The following is a 15,327-nucleotide window of genomic DNA, read 5'->3' as shown; positions in this document are numbered from 1 at the left end:
AACAACAACAACAACAATAAAAAGAAAGGTCTGCCTTGAGCATCCTGCTCTTTTAAGAACTATCTATATGGGATCAAATTGACAACAGCAACTTGAAAGATTAGACGGGAGCCTTAGCAGCCAGTGAGGTGACGTTAATGGGGGAGGGACGACTCAGAAAAGGCGACTGAGAACGGCTGCCCAACCAGAAGGACATCATCAGCATCGTGAAATCATACACGCAGAAACGGCTAAACTAAGGTAGGTTTTGCTGTGTGTATTATCAACAAAATAAATAAAATTTAAAGGAAAAAAATTTAAATTTAAAGAAAAGAAAAAGCAGGGCAAACTAACAGCCTATAGGACAAATCCAGCCCAGAGCCTGTGAAGTAGAGAAAGAGGACCTTGTAAAGCCTAAAACATTTACCATCTAGACTTCCACGGGTCAAGTGTTCTTGACCCCACATTAATAGATAGCTGCGTGCTCTCCACTGCCTCATGCTACCTGCAACCAAAACATCCTGAAGGACAGGAAAGCAACAAGACACGCCTCGTTCCCTGGATGATCATATGGAACAGGGCCCATAAAACCCCTTCACCCTCAAACTGTCCGCCAGCTTGGACTTTCATGGAGGAGAGAGTAAGGTGCTGTGTTGTTTAAGCCACTGTTTTTGCCCCCCTTTTACTGTGGTGAAAACATACACAAAAGAGCCAATATAGCAACTTCCCATTTACAGCTCAGGGACACCAATGAGATTTTTCATGTTGTGCCACCATTATTGCTATCCTTTCCCAAAATATTCCACCACCGTTAGCATAAACGCAATGCCCCGCCAACAAAAGCTTCCCCTTCCCCCTCCCTCCTACCCCTGCTAACCACTAATACTCTTTGATTACATATAAATCTATCTAGGAATTTTCCCTCCCCTCCCCTCCCATCCCTGGTGGTAATCAACAAAGTTTACCAACATGTATAAACCTTTCCTTGACTCTCACAATAGTGGACTAATACAATATTTGTCCTTCTGTGATTAATGTATTTTATTCAGCAAAATGTCCTCCAAGTTCATCCACATTATGCAGTGTTTTGCAGAGTCTACATTATTCTTTAGGGCTGCACAGTATGCCATTGTGTATATGTACCACAGTTTGTTCATCCATTCCTTGGTTGATGAGCACTTAGGTTGTTTCCATCTCTTTGCTATTGTGAATCGTGCTATGAAGAACGCAGGTATGCGTGTATCTATTCACATTCTGGTTCTCACTTCTTTAAGATATATACCTAGTAATGGCATTGCTGAGTCAAATGGTATTTCTATTTCCAACTTTTTAAGGAATCACCATACCAATTTCCACAGTGGTTGCATCATTTTATCATTTTACAGTCCCACCAGCAGTGCATGAGAGTCCCTATCTCTCCACATCCTGGCGAGCATATGTTATTTTCTGTCTTGTTGAACTTTGCTATTTATGCTGGGGTGAGATGGTACCTCGTGGTTGTTTTGATTTACATCTCTCTGATGGAAGCCACTATTCTTCAACCTCTATTAAAGCAGCCAAACCAATCTATTAACTGATAAAGCAGTTAACTTATAGTCCGGCAAAGAAGTTATCAAAAAAGACATTTAAGGAGAAAATATTTTGTTTAGCCACTTAGTACTTTGCTTTTTCAAAAAACCGTTTTAAAAAATCTGGACGTTTTAATAACAAATTGGCTCAACAAATAATGTACATCGTCCCTAAGAACTGTGATCCTTTAAAAAAAAATCACCAGTGAGGCCAAATATTAGATCAAATGATCAACAAATACTTTAAAACAAAGGTGAGAAAGTAAGGGGGCAGGGAAACTAGATTAATGGAAACAGAAGCACCAGAAAAGAAATGAGAATGTTCATACATTATGAAGAACGTAACCAATGCCATTCAACAACTTTTGTAGAAATTGTTGAATGGGAACCTAACTGCTACGTTATTTTAAAATTTAAAAAATCTGGAGAGTTCACATTCAAATAAAAAGCAGTTTTTGAAATAACTTGCTTATATTTGAAGATACAAATTTTCAAGCAAAGTCCCTGTGAAATTCTACCACTGAATGGTAGTCATCCATTTCAGCACTGAAATCTTGTCTTAAATAATCTTTAAAAAGATACAACATATTAATATTAAATAGTAAACAGAACTGACCGAGAGCATAACTTACTTTAAAACTTACTCTAATGTTTAAAAATCTTAACTTGTTTTTAGAAATGAAGAATATTCAGTGGCTAAAAACTACAAAGTGAACTTGATTTTTTACTATCTTGAAAATCACAGTCAGTATTTGTCTATGAAGTGACTTAAAAAGAGGAATTTTCTAATGAAAAATTGAGACAAATAAGACAGGCGTTATATCTCAAGGAAAAGCATAAGAAATGCTGGAGTGTTTATTTAGGAAGGAGGAGACAAAGTTGACTGGCGAAGCAGGTGAGCTTATTTCACAGACCTGGGGCAGCCCAGGCGTCTGCTAGGCCGAGGGCTATTTTGTTTTGCATTGATGGGTTGGCAGGCAACATGTCTGAGGCCTAGAACATAAATCAAATTGATTTGCCCTGCAGCCAAGTTCGGTGACACAGAGCGGTCACCAACCTTCTGCAGTGTTTGTACTCAATCCTGGGCACCTGATGCACAGCCGAGTGAGAGGAGGCCCCAGCACAAGGCTCTGTACTCAAGTGCTGTTAAGTGTCTTTCCATGTAAGGTCACTGCAATGGCAGCTTTAAACCCCAGGTCACACAAAGCTGAGAGCAGGAAGAGAGTGTGCAACAGGAAGTCATGTCCGGGTGACGGAGCAACAAGACTCCTCGGCCGGTGCACGGTGGGTTCATGTGACAGCCTACTTACTGGGGCTTCTTCCTCCTCTGATCACAAACGTCACTGACCAACTCGACTGCTGTCCACCTAACCGTTCCCACCGCCCACTCTGTCCAAAGCAGCGTCAGATCCCTATGCTCTGGCAACGGCCTCCTCCCTGTCTGTCCCCCTGCAGCTGCTCAACCCGGTACCAACCCGTTCTTCACCCTCAAGCCAGGGCCGTCTGTTTAAAATGAGGATCGTTTTCTCAGTCCCCTATGTAACATGCTACTAAATGACAGTACTTCTTCATCGTGAACAATTACGTCCCTGTGTCAGCTCCGAGAGTACAATGCACAACACTCTGCATTACAGAATCCCACTCTTTAAAATAAGTCATCTAAGGCAGCCCACACATTTTACAACGACCAGAGGGCCCAGGCGCCAATAGCAGTTCACGGTGCTCAGGACTGCACTGGAACACACTGGCACCAAACAGATCTCGGCTGCACAAAGGGACGCACGCATGTGTGCAAGCGCTCCTGGGGACAGGATCACCAGGGACTTCACTTTCTACAGTCTGCAACACAGACTGTCAGGAACAGGTTTGGCTTCTGCTTTAACCAAAAACAAAAGGGGGTGGGGGAACAGCAATAAAGATTCTTTTAAAGTAGGTCCTAAATCAGTGTTATCGTCAGAGAGACCATACGTGGTCCTGGGAAGATCTGCAGTGCTGTGAAAGCTGGGAGGGGAAGTCCCTGAATTCTCCAAGACAAGAGTAGAAATCAAAGCTTGAAAGGGAAATAGCGGTGCTTCTCCCCCAGCTTATCTACCCGATGTGCTACCGGACCTTCCTGAACTCCTCCCACCTCATGCGCCCTCTCTGCACGTGTCAGGAGGACAACCTCATGCTTAAACTACTCCTGGTTCCAAGCACACCCAGCTGAAAGACAAACACAAAATCTCCTACCAAACAAAAGACCAAACTCACTGTCACGAGTCGATTCCAGCTCCTAGTGACCCCTGTTGGGTTTCTGAAGCAGTAAATCTCTACGGAAGTAGAGTGCCCCATCTTCCTTCCATGGAGCGGCTGGTGGATTTGAACTGCCAATCTTCTGATTAGCAGTCCAATACCTTAGGCACTGCACCATCAGAGCTCCTTAAAATCATCTATGGTAAGCAGTAAATACGCATAGCCCTTTCAAAGTCCTGATGACACAAGGTCAGGCCTAAAGCTTGGAAGTTCAAACCTGGCAGCTTGTGAGTTATTAACTTGCATCTCTATACACCATCGTGAAGAGGTATTTGTCTAACAACAATCATGTGAAAATTGTGGTACGGGCTGAGGAGCTACTGCAGTAATGAACAGGTACCTTACTTTGGCTAATAACTAAGCCTTGATAACATGGCTGACATTCTGATAGGGTGGAAATCTTGTAATTAGGTGGCAAGTCCCATATTTCTAGAAGCCAAGCTGCCTGGAAGGTAGGATGAAGGGTTGAAGCACTAACGCTGACATGCTACCCGACCTGCAGCACGGCTCCCCAGAAGAGAGTACTCCTCACGCGCCCCCATTCAGCACACTCCTAATCAACTCAGCTCTGTGTCTGGTATGAATACCTTCCAATGGGCAGGCTGCAATTCCACATTCTTCATGATGCTCCGCTTATTAAAACTGAAATTTCACCATTTCTAACTCAAACTAAATTGACGGTTCGAACCGTGATTAGAGTGAGGCCTTCTATTAAAGAGATGGAATCGGGGTAAACGTGGCCTGGATCAAAGCTGAAGCAGGCGGAGAACCTGAAGGCTTTGAGCTCTGGGCTGGCTGTGGGAGCCTGGGAATACCACAGCCCTTTCTGCCTAGCAGATCTCCAAGCTGTCCAGCCAGGATAACAGGGGGCCCCTCCCTGAGCTCTTGCAACCTGAAACATGGAGCTGTGAAGTCGTGGGTAATTACAGTCCCCAGAGAGGCCCCTCTGGATTGGGATCCTGGTTCCCACTCCCAGATAAAGACAGTCACTGACCAGCCTACGCCTTCCTGCTCAGGACGAGGCTGGCGAAGGATGACCGGGGCTCACGTGCTCTCCTTAAGAAACAGCTACCGTGAGGGAATTGCTTAACGTGGCCCTTCTAGCCACCGTCCTCCGTTTTGTGATGGACTGTAAATCCTAGTCTCTAGGTCTGTTACAGGAGCGCTGGTGGCATGACACCTAAGGCATCTGACTGCTAACCACAAGGCTGGCAGTTCAAACCCACCAGCCACTCCTCGGAAGGAAGGCTGGGCAATCTACTTCCATAGAAACACCACCTCAGAAACCCAAGGAGGGGTCGCTATGAGGCGGATCCGACTCGACGACAGTGAGCTGGCTTGAACTTAGGTGGGATGTATCTTGAGTCCCGCCTTGCTGGAGGGTGTAACTCAAGTCACCACCTCAGTTTCCTTGAGGGCACACGTGTGAGTGTTGTGGGAAAGTTCTCTTTCTCCAGTCCTAGCGTTTGGTTCGTCTCCATCTCACCCCGGACTTGAGATAGCAGCCGGGCATCGGACCCGTCAATTTGGGTTCGCCAGCCCCTGTGGCCACACGAGTGAGAAGACCCCTCCAGACCGACCCACGGGCTTGGGACTTGCCTGCCTCCCCGCCTCCCCCACCACCACGTGAGCCGTTTCTTTGGCAGTTTGAGTTCTGTGAGATGTTACAGTGAAATACGGACCCCTAAGATAGGGGAAGGGTACTGGGGGGGGGGGGGTGATGTTAGGGATGACGGAGCGGTACCACAGTGTGGAAATGCTGAACATCTGGGGCATCTCTAACCTCACCTCCCAGGGACCAGCCTTGTGCTGATCCTTCTACAGGAACTTATTCGCGCGCAGCCGAGCGGCCCCGGGCCACACCTGCTCCTCCTCGATCCTGCGCTGCAGTGTCTCGATGTAGTGCTGGACGGCCATGTAGATGAACCGGTACTGTGCTTCTGTCTGGACCATCCCCGACCTCTGAGACCGCACCATCTGGATGGTTTTGGGGACATCGATGTCGCAGTCAACGCCTGCAAAGCAAACCACATGAAGCGTTGGGGGAGAACCACGGAGCCAGGGGGACGCCGTTCAAGGCGCAACTTCTGCCCCACCTGGATCTGACACGGACTGTCTTTAACCTTTTAACAGGACATGTTCCAAGGGCTATGACACTGGACTTCTGATCAGCAATCCCAGAAGGTGACGCTATAAAGGTCAGAGGTCAGGATTCTTGCCGCCCCCACACACACCCCCAGCAGGAAGAGGAAGCGGCGCAGAGGCCACCGCTGCGTGTTCCACAAAAGGCCGGAGCAGGAGAGGCCTCAGCACCTCAGCTTCATCTGAGGCCAAGGGCTCAAATGATGTCACTCACTGCTCTCTGCCAAATGTACTGACAGCTGAAGTGTTCAGCCCAGATTTTTGTGAAAATAACTTAACATTCCAATTCCCTTCCCAGACAATTTTCACCAGCACTCTCCGTTCATCAACTAAAAACAGGAATGGGAGCTTCCTGCCCTCCAGAGCACCTACCTTTCTCTCGGATGATGTCAATGAGGATGTCAATCACGATGAACGTCCCTGTCCTGCCGATGCCAGCACTGTGGGCACAGGACAAAAAGCAGTGACAAGCGAGCCACTGATGGAGGTTTTACACTCAACAGCAAGCTACTGGTGTTAACAGAAATAATGTCTGCTCCTGGGACTGTTTCTAAGACTGTATTTATATTTGAAAACATACCAGGCAAAGAACTTAGGGTTTTGGACTCAGCCAAACCTGCAACTGGAGCCCAGGTTCACCAGAACGATGTGCCTGAGGCAAATTCCTTAACCTGTCTGGCCCTCGGTTTCCTTATCTGTAAAATGGGGCAAAAGTACACACCTGACAGGACTGCTGTGGGGATCAAATACGAATAATGGAAAACTCTGAGCTCAGAGATGGCCACAGAGTAAGTGCTCAATGGCCCTGTTGGTGTCGAGTCAATTCCAATTCACAGCGCCCCTAGAGGACAGAGCAGAACTGCTCCATGAGGTTTCCAAGGCTGTCTTTATAGAAGCAGACCATCACGTTTCTCCCACAGAGCAGCAGGTAGGTTCAAACCACCAACCTTTCAGTTAGCAGCCAAGCACTTACCCTCTGCACCACCAGGCTCCTTAAATGCTCAATAGCTTGTCTATCTGGTTTTGTTGCCGAGGAGCCCACTCCAGTTCCCAGTGACCCCAAGTGTGACGTTTTTTAGAATTAGATCCCCAAGCCTCATCCCAGGCACCTCTGGGTGGACCCCCACCTGCAATTAGCAGCTGAGCCTGACAATCCTCTGTACCACCCAAGGCCTCCTCAACAGATGGTAACTTAAAAAAATTAAAAAAAAAAACCTGAGCAAATCAAGTTTCACACACATCTATCTGCCCAACACATGAATGAGACGGAAGAAAGCAATTCCTCCAGTGTAACCAGGAAGCCCAGGCGTGGTCCCCAGCAGCCCACAGACCCCGTGCAGAGGCCACGGTCACAGCCCCCATTGTGGCCCGGTCATGCGTAATGGCAGGGGGGAAATCTGATTATGAATAGGGTCACAATCAAAGGGATAGACTCTAAGTTACTATATTAAAGAGTGAAATCAAGCACAAATTGCTGGATTAAGGGATCCTTGACAATAACTGTATCTGGAGACCAAGGACTGTGTCTGCCCTGGGGCTGGCAGCCTGTGGGATCCATGAGAATTATACTCTGGGGTCACGATGTCCCTTACTGTAGTTTAGCCTCAAATACAACTGAAGCTTTTTCTACAATCAAAGAACTGGAGGAAGGGTGACCAAAATGAGTCCTGGCGTTAGGGAATGGGGCCGTCACCTGCAGTGAACCACCACGGGGCCCGCATCCACGATGCTCTCCTGCTTGTGGTGGACCTCCTCCAAGAAGTCGAGCACGCCCCCAGGGTCACTGGGCACGCCGTGGTCTGGCCAGGTCCGAAAGTGGTACTGCCAGACCGTTCTCTCTGTATTCCCCTGGAGTAAAGCCAAGAAAAACCAAAAACGAATTAAATAAATCAAGGAGCTAAGGAATCGCCCAGTTCCGACTCTCCCTAGGTCCTACATGGACTGATGGAGTTAGCAGGTGTAGAACCTCGTCACGCTTCCATGCAAAGCCCTCCTCACGAGTTTCCCAGGCCCTCTCCCATTGGGGCTGGCGAGCTCTGCTGGGGCTACTCTCTGCCCATCAGAAAACCCCAGACACTCGTTACCTCCAACATACTCTTCAGGAAGCAATGGCCCGATTCATCCGAGTCATCCACAGTGGATAATGCTCCCATTCCTCCTCCTCCAGTGCGTGGAGCTCACCCAGGAGGGCACTGAGACCTCTGGGGGCAGGGGGCTCCCTCCCACCAGGGATCCTCTCAAGACAGTGCTTCCTTCCTCTTTGTCTTTTACATCCTATTACCCTTCCTCCAACCCTGCCCCACACACATGGACTTTGATTGTATTACCACTGTCCTTTGAACTTGTGTTTAGTATCAAGAAGGTAAGTAGACAGACTCTGCAATCAGATGGCTAGATTTTGGCTCAAATCCCCAGCACCCACACTCTCTACGGCCCTTGGGCATCTCTAAGCCCAATGTCTTGGGAATAATGCTACTGTCTTGTGGTACCAACGTGAAGATTTAGTGAGGTCACTTAAGAACACAGTCAGTGCTCGGCAGACACAGCGTACCCCGCACTGCAGCTATTACGAGGACAGTGATCATCACTGAAGGACACAATGACCCCAGGACTGCAGAGACCAGAGACAATCATGCTTGTGGGTCTGCTCGTAGGTGACTGTAGTGCACGTCCACTGCTACATCTTCCGACAGAGCTGGAGACAACGCAAGCTCAGTGACATTTTAAAGAAGGGTTTGCAAAAAAAAAAAAAAAGAAAGAAAGCATCACATGACCAACGTCCACATCTGTGACCTCGAGGGTACAAGGTGTACATCCAAGGAACCTGAGCCACAATCCAGGTCTTTTCTTGCAATACGTGCCTTCAGGTTTGCTGATGGCAGGAAACAAGTTTCCTGGATGTTATCGAGTGACCTAAAGACCAGGTGGCTACACGGGTACCAGAGAGGAGAGATCGCGGGTCAAGAAGGAGAGATCCGACTCCACCCACAGTGCCTCTGTGTTCCTCTGCCTTGCTCCGTGGTCACTGAGGTCTCTGCCTAACTCCTCCCCAGGCGGCCATGAGAGATCAGGTCCTGGGACGGCAGTCCAGAACACATGAAATATGGTGCACAGGAAGCAGGCGGTATGCCCAGTGATTCTGGACAAATCAGTTCCGCGCCCGCCCCTGCGTGCAGGGTGCAAACCACAAACTTGACACCCACCTCTCCTCAGCCTGCTATGGCAAGATCTGACAGTAAGAGCTCACCACACTCAAGTCAAGCCTACCTGCTACCCAGAAACATCTGATGACAACAGGATGGGCAGTTTATCACTGTAACTGAAGGAAAACCTATCTGGAACCTTTGTCCAACGACCTCTAAATCTGCTGTCCATTTCTGCCTGACAACTACATTTTTCCAGTTCTTCTCAGTCTCTTAGACTGAGCCTCCACCCTCTCCCTCCCCATCATTACCAGAGCTGCATGCTCTCTTCTGAAAGCAGAGCTGCCAGCATCCCACCTAGACCACGACTGCACAGACTCCCAGCTCACCTTGATCTCCCCACCCCGTGGGGCTCACCAGACCATGGCTTCCTCCTCCCTCCGCTTCCCACCAGCATCTTCTTGCCCGTGAGTTCCTCCTTAGCAGCTTCGATTCCACACACTGTGGTGACAATCACCCTCCATCACTTACCTCCACTCCCCACGCCCTCTCTCCATCCACGATACCCACCTGCCAAAACCCCAACCTGGAAGAACCCAGCCACTCACTCTGCTCTGTACCAAGAACGGAATGTCCTCAGAGGGAAATCACGCAACCAGGTAGACTGATGTCACTAAGTAGTCACGTTCAACCCCGCAACTGGGCCCTGGGCACAGCCTTGACAATTACTGGATGTCTTGCCCTCGCTACACAATTGCTCTTTGTACTTTTTCAGTTTCCTCAAATATCTCATCTCTTCTTCCCTTCAAATAGCAACTGACAGCCTTGCTTCACACCTCTGCCTGCCAGGATCGGCTCACCTACCTGCACTAAGGCCACCGTGTCATCCTTCCTTCCTGTTACCCCAGAAGAAATGGCCCTCAACCTATCAACACCAATTCCTCACCAATGCTCTGGACCCCATCCTCTCCTCATGCAGCCACCACTGCCTGCCTACCTGACACCTTCACTTTGGTGCCTCAAAAGCATCTCACGTTTCATGGGTCCAAGAGGGTTCTGATGCTCTCCCTCCTTCCTCAAATCCACAGCACCCACACAGCTGCTTAAGCTAGACAACAGGTGGTCATCCCTCCTGTCTCCCTTGCCCTCACCCCTGGTTCACACCATTGTCAGATCCTTCCAAGCCAACCAGCACAATGATCTCAGGTGGTCTCCATCTTTGCATCGTCCCTGCCACCCCCCAGTTCAACCAGGCCCACTGTCTTTTACCTGATGGACAACAGAGTAAGCTCCTAATCAGCACCCTTGGTCTACAGCACTCTTGCCCTCTCCAGTCTCCACATTTTAAAAGCTCAACTCCGACTGTGGCTGTCCAGTGCTCCTAGTACAAAAGCCGTGAGCTCCAACTGTGGCTGCCCACAGCACCTAGTATAAAAGCCCTGAGTCTGACTCAGGTCCCGCAAACATGCTGTTCCCTACGCCCTGGGAAACATCGCTCGTGCTCTCAATCAGGATCCCCCCAGCCCTGCATTTCTTCAAGCCCTCGTTATCATTTGGGATGACTCGCTGATGTGTGCCACATATGAGCTAATGAACTTCTTGCCAGTAGAGTGCAAAACTCCGGGAGGGCGGAGACGGTATCTGTTTTGTGAGGACAAACACAACTTTATTCATCCCTGTGTCCCCCAGAGACCTGGGATAGTAAGGACAGTCAGCCAAAATTAAAGTGAATCCAAACCTAATCCCGCTTTGTAAAGTTCAACCCCCCAGGGCCAATCCTGAACTGTGTGCAACGATGGATCTGATGAAATGGAATGTGATCATTAACTAGGCCTCAGGTCCTTTGCACTAGCAGCTCCTTTGCTTGGACCTGTCCTCTCCTGACTCTTTGGATGTCTGGCTGCTTCACTTTCAGGTCTCAGCCCACAGGTCACCTTCTCAGAGAGGCTCTTCCCAACACATCACCCCATGGCTTGCACAGCACTGAGCACAAACAGGAAGTTATTTGGTTATTTACTTTTTAATTCTTCTACCTCCCCAGAATCCGTGAGGGCAGGGTCTGTGTGTGGCTTGTTCACAATGTACCACTAATGCCTGGAACTGCACCTGACATGTACAAGACATCCATCCAATCAAGTTACTCAACAGACAAGCAAATGAATGGCTGAGTGCATGCAAACATGACAGCTGCAGGACCTGGATGGCTGCTAACCACCAACGGTCACCAAGGCCCCTAAAATATAACAATATACTTACTTGTCCAACCTTTGAAAGTTTAAGTTCTCTTAACGTATAGTCGTGAGCAGCACTTTCTTTGACGTTTCTAACACGCATCACCCCATATTCTTTGAGAGCATACTCATCAGGCCAGTATTTGACACATTTACTCTGGAAAGGATCAGAGAGAAAACAATTACCCTCTGTGGGCTCTGAAATGAAGGCCTAAAGTATAGAATATCACTCAGCCACAAAATAGGTACAAAAGTCCTGATGCGTGCTGTAACATGGATGAACGGCAAAAACGTGATGCTCAGTGAAAGCTCTGGTGGTGCAGGGCCTAAGGCACTTGACTGCTAATCAGAAGGCTAGCAGTTCAAACCCACCAGCCACTCCTCAGAAGGGAGGTTGGGCAATCTACTTCCGTAGTGATACCATCTCGGAAACTCAAGGAGAGGTCGCTATGAGTTGGGTCTCTGGCATATAACAACAACAATGAAAGAGGCCAGACAGAGGCCACATGTTGTATGATTCCATTTATACGAAATGTCTAAAGCAGACAAATCCATAGCCTTGGAAGGCAGACTGGTGGTTGCTGGGAGCTGGCAGAGAGGAGAAGGATCCAAAGATGCTTATTGGGTGGAAATACTTTGGAACCAGACAGAGGTGCAGGGTGTATGACATGGGAATATACTACATGCCACTGAATGGTTAGCTTTAAAATGGTTCATTGTGTGCTTTGTGAACATCATCCTAATAAATATATATTAAAAAAAAAAAAACCTGAACTAGCAGAAAACGAAGGTCACATCTTGCTTAATGACCACTAGCATGGACAACCATCTACCTAGCATCTAACTGTTGGATTTTCAAAGGGGACAAAAAAGAAAGAAGAGCTCAAAAACAAGTGCAGCAGATGCCGGGAGCAGCAGTGGGAGGGGAGCAGCAGCTTGGGCAGAGTGCCCCCAGCAAGACCATGCTCCAAGGAGACCCCAGGCTGCCTTCTTTCTTTGTAAAGAACCAAAGATTCTGAGAGGAACCAGCCAGCGTGAGGGTGGACCCAGCAACCACCAAGTTCTCAGTCCCAGAGCTCGGTGTGCCACTCTGTAGAAGGCAAACACGGACCCTGGAGGTGGCCAAGACGCCCACAAGCCAGACAGCGGGTTCACTGCCACGCCAGCGTGGGAGGACCCGGTGCCTCATCTGCCCAAGTGTGGACGACTCTCAAAGAAAGCACCATCTGGGGTTCTGAACCAGCTGCTTTTTCTATATCCAGATCCTCTGATACCAACTGCACACGTCACCTTCCCTTAACTGGGTGCCACGAAACGCCAAGTCTACAGAGGTGCCAGCTTCAAGAGCCAGCAGATGGAAAAATGTGTCACTAGGAAAACCTCTCTTGATGCCAACAAGGAAGCTTTCTCGTCACTGAGAGCTGGGTCTGCATATAGTCTGCAGTGCGGCCTGGCCAGAGACTGCTTCCCCCTCCACACCTCCGGGAGCAGTACTACGACACTTTCCACAACCATGAGAGAGAAATGCCACCGACAGGAGCTTACCCAGTGTGTTAGGGAGACAGAGAGACTGGCAGATATTACATGGGAAACGAGAGAGGACAGCTGCAGGTACCATCACAGCTCAGGGATTAACGGGAAGGAGGAAACGGATCGCTGGGAAGGTCAATGGCCAGGTCGTGGGTGGTGCCATTTTCTGTCTGGGATGCTGATGTGGTCCTTCACTTATTCTCACTCTGAATGCACCTCCCTCTCTAGTACTTTATAGAATCAAATGCCTTTCTGACAGATTTGACAGAACTGTTATTTTCCCCAAATCAACACTTTAATATCCGTTAACTCAGTGGTATTCCTGGTCAACCAACTCTGAGCACTGCTCCCAGTCCCTCCAGAGAACTCAGTGGAGGACAGAAAGTGAAATCAGACCCTGAAAAGAACATTCTAGCTGGCTTCAGGCACGTGCGAACTGCTGGAGCCCACCTCTCAGCCTCCCAAATTCTAACTAACATTTGAGCTTTCACATCATAGCCCAGGACGCAAAGGGAGTACACAGACGTGTGTTTCTTCATGTGCTGAGAGACATCGAGAGTAACCTGTCAGAAAGCCTGCAGATGGGACAGAAGCCCACTGTCTCATCCCCCAGAAGTGAAGGCAGAGGGTGGCATAGCAGGCAGAGATGAAGCGGTGAGGGGTGGTGCAGGGTGGCTTGGCCCAATGTCTGTCTGTTCCAGGTGCCTCCGGCAGCTTCTCTGAAAGAGATTTCTATGAGATGACATGAGAACCCTCTCTTCACAGCATCAAATTCTCTGAGAACCAGTGGCCACCTGCAAACTGTCAGCCACTGACCAGGACAGGGGGTTCGGTTTTCCTTTCTATGCTTAGGGAAGGCAACAGACACCATGAGAACATTTTAACATGCCCATCAACTCCAGAACTCCTAGTGCCACTGCAGACAGCTGCTGGGGGAAGACTTGTTTCACAAAGACTAGATCTGGCCTGAAAAGCACTCCGCAAAAAACTGGAAACAGACAGATAGGGGTGATGGTTGCATAACGTGTTGAATGTAATTAATGTCGTGACTTGTACATGTAAAAAGGATTGAAACGTCAAGTATTTTGTTATGCTTTTACCACACACACAAAAATAAGATTCCGAAGTGTACCAGCCAGGAGTACAACAAGAGTCTTATAAAAATCACAATGCCCCTTCCCAATTGATATGAAAATAACATTTGTTGTTGTTGTTGTTGTTGTTGTTATGTGCCGTCAAGTTCGACCCGATTCATAGCGACCCCTCCTTGGGTTTCCGAGGCAGTATCACTATAGAAGTAGATTGCCTCATCTTCCTCCCAAGGAGTGGCTGGTGGGTTTGAACCGCCAGCCTCCTGGTTAGCAGTCAAGTGCCTTAAGCACTATGCTACCATTAGGAGGGCTAAAATCCAAAACCTGATCTATCTCAGCTTTAGGGATGACTGCTACATTCCATGTGATTCTTACAAACACCAATTAAAGCTTATCTTAAGAAAAACTTTGAGTGAAGAAAACCAAAGATGCAGAAAACAAGCAAGTCCATAGGACTAATGGAGCAAGTAAACCCCAGCCTCCATGGCCCTGAGACCAGAAGAAGGTAGATGGGGCCCAGCTACCACTGCTGACCGCTCTGTTAGAGATCACAGTAAGATGTCCTGGATAGACCGGGGGAAATGTGGAACAAAACTCAAAATCATAAAAAAGGCCAGGCTTACTGGCTTGATCAAGACTGGTGGAACCCCCAAGACTATGGCCCTTAGACATCCTTCAACTAGGAACTGAACTTAAGCCCTGTAACTCAACTGGCAGCCAAACGATAGACAGGCCTGTAAGGCCAACGATAGTACCAGGAGGGTGTGGACATATTAGAACAACCAAGCAAATGAGATCCAGAAGACAGTATTTGCCCAAGGATAGAGCTAGGAAGGTGGGAGGGGAGGGGAAGGAAGGACTAGGGGAAGGGGTGGGTCCAGGGAAGAAGTGGGAAGAAAGCTGTCACAGTGTGAGGACTGCAGTAAATGTCACAAAAGGGAAGGTGTATGGACTGCTGAATGGAAAACCAATTTGCTCTGTAAATGCTCACCCAAATCACAACTTACCAAGCATGCAAAGCTGGAAAATAAGAGCCCATAATGAACAGACTCAGAAATGACATGGGTAACAGAATCAGTAGACAAAGACATCAAAAATACACTGCACATGATGAAAAGGGATAGGGAAACATGCACATGTTAAGGAGACATTTAAAATAGAAGAGAGACCTAAATGAAACTCTTCAGGATGAAAAATACAGTATCTACAGTGAAAAACGCACTGGAGGTGAATAATAACAGATTACACATCACAGAAAAAATATTAAGCTAAAGACACAGCAAAAAAAAATAAATAAATACCCAAAATAAAACGAAGAAGAAAAGTAAGACTAAAAAAATGAACAAGAGGC

At 48.1% G+C, this 15,327-nt stretch overlaps 1 protein-coding gene across 1 annotated transcript in view; it reads right to left on the bottom strand.

Annotated features, from left to right (window-relative positions):
* PTPN11 (protein tyrosine phosphatase non-receptor type 11) overlaps window positions 1-15,327 on the bottom strand; it is a 63,768-nt gene that overhangs the window by 5,256 nt on the left and 43,185 nt on the right. Inside the window, exons 7-11 of the mRNA XM_007938271.2 lie at window positions 12,445-12,467; window positions 11,381-11,512; window positions 7,675-7,829; window positions 6,354-6,421; window positions 5,703-5,854 (exon numbers count right to left, since the gene is read on the bottom strand). Of these exons, the coding sequence (XP_007936462.2) occupies window positions 5,703-5,854; window positions 6,354-6,421; window positions 7,675-7,829; window positions 11,381-11,512; window positions 12,445-12,467 (530 nt within the window). The remainder of the gene's footprint in view (window positions 1-5,702; window positions 5,855-6,353; window positions 6,422-7,674; window positions 7,830-11,380; window positions 11,513-12,444; window positions 12,468-15,327) is intronic.

Source organism: Orycteropus afer, unplaced genomic scaffold, assembly GCF_000298275.1.
Source record: "Orycteropus afer afer isolate SDZICR_OR568_19922 unplaced genomic scaffold, OryAfe1.0 scaffold00048, whole genome shotgun sequence".
NCBI classification, from domain to species: domain Eukaryota; kingdom Metazoa; phylum Chordata; class Mammalia; order Tubulidentata; family Orycteropodidae; genus Orycteropus; species Orycteropus afer.
This window is presented reverse-complemented; position numbering and strand designations above follow the sequence as displayed.